This window comes from Scardinius erythrophthalmus (genome assembly GCF_964197995.2).
Source record: "Scardinius erythrophthalmus genome assembly, chromosome: 1".
Lineage (NCBI taxonomy): Eukaryota > Metazoa > Chordata > Actinopteri > Cypriniformes > Leuciscidae > Scardinius > Scardinius erythrophthalmus.
Window position 1 is genome coordinate 9,969,620 of NC_138221.1, and position 10,287 is coordinate 9,979,906.

At 39.0% G+C, this 10,287-nt stretch overlaps 1 protein-coding gene across 2 annotated transcripts; it reads left to right on the plus strand.

Moving 5' to 3' along the window:
• Positions 1-749: 749 nt before the first annotated feature.
• On the plus strand, positions 750-9,307 carry LOC308686828 (uncharacterized protein). Of its 2 annotated transcripts, none has more exons than XM_081358855.1 (7): positions 750-989; positions 5,681-6,004; positions 6,094-6,459; positions 6,766-6,852; positions 8,449-8,496; positions 8,642-8,722; positions 8,834-9,307. In XM_081358855.1, the coding sequence occupies exons 1-7, from the start codon at positions 929-931 to the stop codon at positions 8,887-8,889; spliced, it is 1,023 nt and encodes a 340-aa protein (XP_081214981.1). In that variant the 5' UTR covers positions 750-928; the 3' UTR covers positions 8,890-9,307. The 2 variants fall into 2 exon arrangements, 1 of the variants encoding a protein (XP_081214981.1); XR_014029644.1 differs by having other exon boundaries at positions 902-989; positions 8,436-8,496.
• Positions 9,308-10,287: the final 980 nt, after the last annotated feature.

Genomic DNA, 10,287 nt, shown 5'->3' on the forward strand with positions numbered 1-10,287 from the left:
TCACAATAAGTGTATTGTGATTCTTAAAACATTTGCTGACCAAACAGAATTTCATTGATCGTTGTCAGTGGCCTCTTTGCTTCGGTATTTTTCATTGCGTGAAAAAACTGAGGGGGGTTGGGGGGGCTTTGGAGATAACTGGCCCCAGGGCCTTTACAAGTCATAATCCGTCCCTGCTTCAGGACCAGATCAGATTTTCTGTCCAATCAAATGCTCTCTAGAATCTGAAGCTCCGCCCCCTACATTGTAAATAGACGCTGAGGCTGAAATCGATCACTTGTTCACACATTTACTATTTTCTACATGGTGAATGGCACATAGTGCACTATATAGGGGACAGGGAAACATTCAGACAGTGTAAATGCTTTGGGGCGAATGAAGTCTGGTCACCCAGGGAACTGATAAGAATGTAAATGTTGTTTTTGTGTGTTTCCCACAATTATTGGGTAATTGTCATCGTGTGGCAAATAAAAATAGCACTCTTGAACCTGACCAACGGCTTCCTCTGTCACTTTAGGCCTCCATCCGCTACTGCTATCTTAACAGAAACCTTTTCAGTAGCAAACTCATTTTATTACTAAGAATGTAATTATTTTATTTCTGGATTTTAACATCATGCTGGAAACTGCTAAAATAAAGAAGTGAGACTAACAGTAATTCTCTCGTGTGCAAAAGTAGCCAATAAACTGTTCAGAGCAGATGTGTGTTGAGACAGTGTGTTCACAGTATATGTACTTCTCAAACGTTTCACACACACTTAAAGCAACACTTCACTGTGGCATCGTGTCACTAAACAGCAACTCTAGCAGAATTTAAACACTCATTTGATGAGAATAGAGGAAGTGAATAACCAGAGGAGGAGCTGATGATGTTTAAAGGAAGAGCTGTAACTATATATAATGAAGAGAAAGACTGACAGAAACACAAAATGGCTGATAAGTGTGATCTGTGTCTGCTGGGACTGATCATTCTCTCTTCACTTCTCACAGGTAAAGAAATCTGTATTTTCTCTAAAGACGTTTGCTTTACTGTTTTCCACCCCCTCTTTCTACCTCAATGACCATCTGTAGCTCCTAAAGGCACAGAGGGGCTGATAGTGATCACTGTAGGCCAAGATGTGTGTACTTCAGGGGTCGATGAATTGTCACACATTTAGTACCGTGGGGGAAGTTGTAATTATCTGATTGGTCAGTTTAAACGTCTCACTTTTGGGTTTTAGTCACATGGTCAGGAAAGGATAAAAGAAGATTAAAACTGTTGCTCTGTCTCTTTTATTCTTTGGGTCTTTTATTCTCTCTCTCTCTCTCTCTCTCTCTCTCTCTCTCTCTCTCTGGTAACATAAGTTATCATCTCATTTCATTTATTTTGTAACTATTTTAAGTATAACTATAACAATGTTGTCAATAAACCCTTTCAATTACAAATAATGTGCTAACTAGTTTTGATTTGGTATTGACTTGATATATAGTGTAATAGTGCTATCTATTGCAATACAGTATCGTCACTCTCTATAGCAACGCTCTCACACATATTAATCTATTGTAACTGCGCTTATTTCCGTCGTTGGTATAAGTGGCAGTGGGTGGAATAGACAAGAAATGTGCAGTTTTCTACAGTCTTGCTGACAATGTTTCTTTAGTCATTCGTCAGTCTTGCAGGAAATCCACCCTCACAACATTTAGTGGAATTAGTCTGGAAAGAGTTCATTTGAACATGCTCAGTTTATTCTTGCACACATTCACGTTGTGATCTCAGAGTTGTGTATTGATACACACAGATCATACTGTATTATTCCTGATACTGGACATAGTGTCACTCAAACATCTGATGATGAAGAATTATCTTCATATTAAGAGTGTGTCAGTGATTTGAACAGCGCTCTGATAAAGACTAATAGTTTATTCTGGAGAGTGTGTTGTTTGCTTTAAGTGAGGGTAATGCTGTTTGTGGAGTTGTGTAATCCTCCTATGCTCAGATCTTCAGAGACTTAAAGGTGCTGTATGTAGGTTTCAGCGACCTCTAGCGGTGATGTTTCAGATTGCAACCAATAAGTTTACAAGCGCGTGCTCTTGCGCATTTATGAGCGTGCACTGTGGGTACCGGCCAGACTGAGACGCAACACACAGGAGAAAGCATCACACAACATGCTGGAAACTAAGGTAAACTCCTGCAACGTTACAATAATAGGCTACTTTTATCAGCTTGACGTTGAACTAATGCTCCATGCTCGTACCATGATAAGTATGGCACACTATCAACCGTGCCGAATTATGCCACTGCAAGCACCACTTCACATTTTCTTCAGGAAATGTACATTCTAGGTTTGTAGATAAGGTTTCTCCATGATTCAAATGCCCTGCCGATGTTGAGCCGTGTTTTCACCCGAAGTTCGTCCGATTCACGTCTGGCCTTACGAGCTTCAGCGCAAAAACTTTTGTTTTTGTTTTTTATCAATATGTGGAGTTTGTGTTGGAGTCGGTGTTGTGCTGGGAGCAGGTCGTTTCTTATGCCTCGTTTCCACTGAGCGGTATGGTACGGTACGGTACGGAACGGTACGCATTTATTTGCGTTTCCACTATCAAAAGTTGTGAATGGTACCAAAATGCCGAACCGTACCGTACCACTTTTTAGGTACCCTTCCATTGGGGTACCTATCACAGTGGAACGGTACTAAAAGGTGGAGCTAGACTCACTGCAGGACGTTGATTGGTTGACAGAGAATCATCACTTGCGCGTGCTACAAGGGGAATGACAACATAAGAAGCGCCATTTTTTAATATAAAGTTTAATATAATACTACTGTTACTGTATCACGAAATGTAATTTTAAGAGTTTTTCAGGCGAGAATGTAGTTGTTTAAAGCTCAAATATGTGGTTTATTTATAAAAATGATTATTTTTTTCCCCGGTTGTGAGATCCATGCGGTCAGCGGGCGCTCATGTTTCCCGGCTGGATGAGCCTTTCCTCGGCTAGTCCTCGGCGTTCGTCGCTGACTCCGACGGTAGTGGTTAAACAAGATATAATTCGTTTTGTGTAGACCTAACGGGCGATCTTTGGTCCCGTGAATATATAATGAGTTCCCTGTCAATCGTTTTGGCTGAGGGCTAAGTTTAGTTAACGTTATTTGTGTTTAACTTTACTTGTAATGTAGACTATAGAGCGCTGCATTTGGATATTTGACTGAATTGTTTGCTTTATTTCTTATTGTATAGCTTCTTGTACTTAACTTAAACTTTTATATAGGCTATTATTGATAAAACTGAAATTTTACAAAAATAAATATGGTTTCTTGTCATTTTTATTACAAGATTATCACTGACATTTATTGCAACATTTGTACAAATGCATATATTGCCTGGAATATGTGTAATTTTTTTTTTATTTAAACGAAAAGAGGTAACGTTAGGGTTGTGTTTTAAATTTCGTTTTGTTATAAATAGAATAACGTATATCGTGCAGTGAATAATCAATATGCGTTGCGCATGAACCACATTTGTGTCCCTATAATGTTTAATTTATTTAAATGAAAACGAAAAGAGGCAGAGTGGTGTTTTATAACATATTTCGTTTTATTGTTGCTTAAAATGTACATACAAAGTAAGTTAACAGAGATAACCGGAGTAGCAGAGCGAGCTGAGTGACGCTTTTAAGAACGCGCTGTACCATGTAGGAGTCGCACATGGCAAGTACAAACTTTGCGTACTTGATATTGAGAAAAGCCTAATGTCGGCGCTTGTCTTCTTGTGACAAACATGTCGAGGAGCAAGAACAAGATCTGCTGTATGTCATCCATTGTAGTTTACTATGTTCTTCTTCGCGCGAAAATGACGTCGATCGAAACACCACGCCTATCAAGTAAGGGTACTGTTGGCAGTGGAAACGCTAGCCAGATCATGGTTAACAGACCCGAACCGTACCGTACTGTCCCGTACCGTACCGTACTGCTCAGTGGAAACGAGGCATTAGTCATAGTCATAGTCAAGTCAAGTTTCATAAGTCCATGTCATGAGTTGCAGTGTCGTCGCTGTTGAGTGCAAAGTCAGTAGGCTAGACGAGGCGAGAGGCTCGGGAACGCGCGTGCAGGTCACGTCACTGGATTTCGCGGTAAATCCGACCCGGCACCTTCACATAAAAATAAGAATACTTGCTCTCCCAAGTAATAGCAAAACCCGCAAAGTGGATCATTTTAATGTTAGGTTACAACCCCTTCACACACAGGCAATAAAAAAAGGATTCAGCACCTTTAATGTCTTTTATCTTCAGGTGATTTAATCTAATGCTGAGTTCACACTGCACGATTTTAGCCCCGATTTTGTTACTGTCAAAATTTGGCATTTTCTTTACAGCAAATTTTTACAGTGTGCACTGTAACAAATTGCCTCATTTTGACTGTAACATGCTGTTTTCCATTAAAACAGCAATATAACATAGAAACAAATGCATTCTGGGAGATATTTGTCTTTTTCTAGAAAGTAGCCTACAGTAATATACTGTAAATTAAAAACGCTCAAAGTCGACACTCAGAGGCAGTGTTCAAACACACACCCTATACCCTCACTCATTATTCCCTACATTAGTTCACTAATATAGTCCACTTGACAGAGTGGATAAAAACAAGTTAATTCAGTAATTCAGACACTGATGAACATATACTACTTGCTGATAGGCTAACGCTGCTGTCAATCACCTAATCCTGTTACATAGGCATAGATTATCTCTCAGCATGAGGAAACGTTTATTTTTTTGTTTATTCCGTTATTTTCTCTCTGCACTAAACTAAATATTTACATAGCCTAAATAAAAACACAAGGGCACATATTTTGAACAGTTAGGTCTTTAATCTATTTTATTAATGTTATTAATTTAGTTGCTAAAATGCTGCCTAACAAGAGATACTTTTTTTATTGTTGTTTATTTAAATTGATTTGAACATCTCCGTTTATTGTGCACGCATTAAATATTTGTCTCATTTCAGTCGGCTCCACTGTGGTGATATTTACCGCGGCTCTCTTTAGTTGGGGCTCAGCAGAGTTTTCTGTTGCAGAGAGAATGCTGTCGCTCCAGTGCTTTCTTTGTTTTAAGTTTGGCCTCCAGTAGCTCTGTAGTGAACTTTCACACTTATGTCCACTCACAGACATAATTTCCCTCGACTCGAGACCAGCGTCGGACAGTCTCTGCACCATGGTGCTGTGAAGGCAGTGATTTGTGTAAACCTTAGAGGTGCTGCTGCTTTACAAATAGTACAATTAATTTTAACAAGTAGACTATTTTTTTCTAGCGGAAGGAATGCTTTTATTGATTTAAATTCATGAAAGTTGCACTAATACTTTTTTTTTTTTACTGTAATATTGTGTGGTAACCGTTTCATAAAAGCAATAAGGTACTCGAGGCAAGTGCTGTACCGTGAAAGTAGAAAGCTTCGCGTCGTGCCTAACAACGCCCTTCAGCCATTACTTATTCACGATACAGCACAGCCTCTCCTGCCTTATTGCTTACTTCTATGTTTATGTTGATACCTGTGGTTGCTAAGGGTGTTGCTAAGGGCGCAGTGATAAATAGAACCGTTAAGTGAAGCACAGCTATTGACCAATCAGAATCAAGGATTGGAACTAACCGTTTTATAAGTTTTAATTTATTAATATATATATCATAATGATCACTGAGATATACTGTGTTTCAGGTACCAGTGGAGTGGAGGATCATGTGTTCATCAGTTCTGGTGAAAATGCTCGTCTGTCCTGTAATAATGCTCTTTCTGACTGCAAATCTAAAACTACATGGATCTACACTAACAGATTCAGACCTTCAGAGATAGTTGAACTGATTACTTTAGGGATAAAGAAGAAAGACACAGAGAGACATGAGAGACTGAGTCTGGAGTCTGACTGCTCTCTGAACATCAAGAACGTCACAGAAGAAGATTATGGATTATACACCTGCCGACAATATGTGAACAGACAGAGACAAGGAACTGATGCTGATGTTTATCTGTATGTTCTTCATGGTAAGTTTATGATTATGTGGTCAATTTAAAATTCTCCCTTTAAACTCAGATGATGATTGAAGAGTCTGTGATTTGTGTCTTGTGTTCAGTTTCAGTGTCTCCATCATCATCATCATCATCATCATCATCATCATCATCTTCTTCATCCTCACAGACTGAGATCAGTCCAGGCCGCTCGGTGACTCTCTCCTGTCAGTTGTATTCATATGCTAAACTCTCCTGTGATAATCTGGTCAATTCAGAGGGATTTGAGCTGTTGTGGGTGAATCAGGCTGGTGTTGATCTGAAGACAGACTCCAGATATCAGATATTATCATCATCAGATCAATATCGCTGTTTCATCATCACTCTGACTACAACACTCCTGAATGAAGATAACAACAGAGAGTGGAGATGTCAGCTTACTCACAGAAATCAAGTCAAGACCTCAGTCAGATACACTGTCAAGTATTCAGGTGAGAAAACAGTGTTAGAAGAGCCTCATAATGTCAGTAACACTAAGGTCTATCAGTATCACTGAACCAGAACAAACTGAGGGAACAAAAGCTTCTTTGACTCTCACAGAAGAGTAACTCAAAGCATTGCTTCAAACTAATGAACTGCAGTGAAGTAACAGTCCAAAACGTGATGCTGGAAATAATAAAGGAATTGAAATTTGACAGCAAAAATATTAACTTTTTATGTAATGTGATGATCAAAGTTATAATATGATGGTCATATTGTACAGTATTAATGATCTGAACTAACATTCATCTTCACAGCTCAAGCTGATTCAATGACAGCAGTGAATCCAGTCCACATCACACACTCTCAGGATCCCTCAACTATAAACACACACGTTTCTAAAGGTACATCATCACTGTCTTTCTCACATCAGTGCTTTCCAGTGCATAATGCTAGAGTTATCTTCAGTGTTAACTCATCAAAATATGACTGTCATATTCTACAGTATGATTGTCACATTGAGTTGTTGTTTTAGTTTCATTTCATGGACTTTTGTGGTGTGTCCCAATTAGAGTACTTATGCATATTCTAGGACATGTTTAGTATAAACAGTGAGAGTAGTGTGTTCATATAACACTCCGGTTCTTTCACTCGATTCTCCCAGAAAGCGTCACATGAAGACGATATGTTGAGCTCATCCATGCAGCGCATTCACTGTAGATCCATGAAAAACACCAAACAGACATAAAATACTGCTCATCCACTCACAAAATTATCAAAAAACATACATGTAAAAGTAAACAAAACAAATATACAAAAGAGAGAGAAACACAAAATAAGCCGTACACTCGTAATGCTCGGCAACAAGTTTAACATATAAAACTTCAGTTATTCATCAAGTCTGGGTGTCTTATGACCCCAATATGAAATAAACTGATTCAAATATATTTAAAAAATATATATTTTTGACCTTAAAGAAAAATAGTTATCTCTGCCAACATTTTGTTTCTGTCTGACCGGAGAAAGTTTGTCCTGTCATTCACCTCAACAGCTCAGATGAAACTGAAGAGAAAATGGCCGACTTCACTTATTTTTTTACTCTAATGCTCAATTCACCTTCTTATACTACGCCCTAAAAGTATGTGCTCTTTTTGGGAAGAAAATCAGAAAAGAAAAAAAAAAGCAACATTGTTTCGGCCCACATCTGGCACATGTAGAAAGATGATCTGGCCCTCATGCAGCGTGGAATCTTCACAGATTTAATGTCTTCTTTTCTCTTCAGTTGATTTCATCTAAGGCTGTGGCTGAAGTCAGTTGCAGTTCTTGTGTTTCTCTTTCCTTCAGTGATTCTGCTTGTTAACAGGCTTATTAAGGCTGAGATGACTCCATATTTAATATACACAGGTTTTGTGGCTCAGATAAGGTCCAGTTCTGGTTTATTTCTTTGCTCTTGGCTGACATGTGGCATTGCTATGGCCTGCTTGTGGCCCAGTTCTGGCAAACAGGAGCGGTCCGCCCAAGTGCCGTCATTCCTCACTGCATGAGGGCCAGATCATCTTCCACATGTGCCAGGTGTGGGCCGGATCATCTTCCACATGTGCCAGACGTGGGCCGGATCAGGGACGTCACAATGTTGCTATGTGGGAATAGCTAGCCTAATGGCTAAGATGCTAACGGACTTTTTCGAAGACACTAAACCATTTCTGTAAACGAAATATTCAACAGAAGCGTATCAATTACATGTAAGAAAGTGTCAGGAACAGTTGTGTGTATTATTTGTGTAACTTTAGGGCATAGACTTGCCTGAAAGCCGTGAAAACAACAGTGAGACAGAGTTTTTTGCAGCTTGCCTGTTGAGTTGCGCCATTTTAAATCATACAGTCATTGGGAGCTGAGCCCCACTAAAATGAAAATCCTGTGTGAAGCTTGAGTATTATGTGTTGATGATGTTGTGTATGTGGCATTATGTGTTGAACTGAACTAACAGACGTGATCCACAGATCCAGGAGAAACTTTAGTCTGTGTGACTGCTGGATCATTATACAGAGGTACGACACGTTCATTTATACTGACAGCTTTATAACATTAAACTATCAGTCAGTCTGTAAAAGCTTCATCAATAACTGTTGATAGTTGAATACCCTTGACTTCAGTCATGTACAGTTTCTCTTCTTCCTCTCATGTTTCCTGCAGTGATTGTGACTATTGTTGAGATCGCAGTGTTTGCTGCTCCTACTGTGATTCTTCTTCAGATCATCTGTGCAAGAAGAGCTGGTGAGTTTTGAGCCGCACACAATCTGATGATTCACACTCATCTGATCTGGAACAATCTGCAATCATGATAAAAACACATACGAGAGGTCAGTCAATGCTTTTATTTTGCAGGGAGGAAGGACTCGAAGCACCCAGAGGAAATAGAGATGCCGACAATATTACAATAAAATACTGATGAGTTTAGAGCCAATCTGCAGCAATATTTACAATAGCAAAAACTTACAGAGGATTGTTCATCGTTTTATTTTCTTCTCAGAAACAGAGAAAAAACTCTGATAGTGACATAATCAAGTTTAGATTAAAATGTTTTTTACAAATAACAGCCAAGATTTATTTTCATTTATATGGATTTTATGGATATATTAGCCTACAGTGCTGAAAGTCATTCTTTTGTGCTTCATATATAAACTGCATTAAATATAATATTAATACAGTAATGGACAGACTCAGACTGTATAATCTCTCTCTGTTCTGTGTGATGGAGCTGATTTGGTGATTCTTGGATCTTGTCTGTTCCTGTTTTTAGCATCTTTTTTTTTTATGATTAATGCTAATTTTCTTAATAAAACCTCTGCAGTTGTGTTTAATATGTCTCCTTTCCTGAGATGTTTGTTACAAATATGGTGATTCCCCCTCATGAACTTGTAATGTATTGTAATATAGAATAGTAAGTGTGAGTATTAATGGGTCAAGTGTTGATGTAAAAGAAGCGTTTCAGTCGTTTCTTGAAAGTGGCTTCAGTCTCTGCAGTTCTGAGAAAATGGGTTTGTTACTGAAATGCTACTCCTGAAATGCATATATCCACAATTTCGGTGTTCGAGCGCTATCTGAACCCGCCTTTCTCTCTCTCTCTCTCTCTCTCTCTCTCTCTCTCTCTCTCTCTCTCTCTCTCTCTCTCTCTCTCTCTCTCTCTCTCTCTCTCTCTCTCTCTCAACTCTCTCTCTCTGCATGCGCGTGCTTCAGGTGCGAGTCCCGATCTTCACCTCTTCTTCTGCGTTTAAAATTGTTTGAATATGTAAATTGGCAAGACAAAACATGTCCAAATTGTAAACTTTCACTCTATGATGGTTAAATTCAGCAGTTAATTGATCGATCGGATAGCTCTTTCTAGCGTGATGCAGTCGGTACCTTCCGCTGTAAATTTCTCACCTTTAAAGGTGATTGCACATACAAAATTTGCGACGTGTCGTCCATTTTCATAACGAGTTTCAAAATCGTAGAAAATATAATTCTCGTTAAGTTCCTTGGTGGGTAGGGGAGGTATAAAACACTTGTTATTCACGTTACTAACCCTAACTTCACCGCAATACGTGCTGGAGGGCATTTGTGGTGGTCTCCTTTGCCATACCTTATGATGTCGTATCGTCTGTTACATAATTTGCAATATTTTACAACGTGGTGGTATTTCATGTCCGGCAGGGATTTTTTTACAGAAACGTAAACAATCGGGGCAATCCACAGTTATTTTAGGTACTCATTCCGCATTGTGGCATACATTACATACGTGTGCGCATAGATGATGCCTGCGATTGTCATAACCCACATAACAGAATTCGCATACAAAG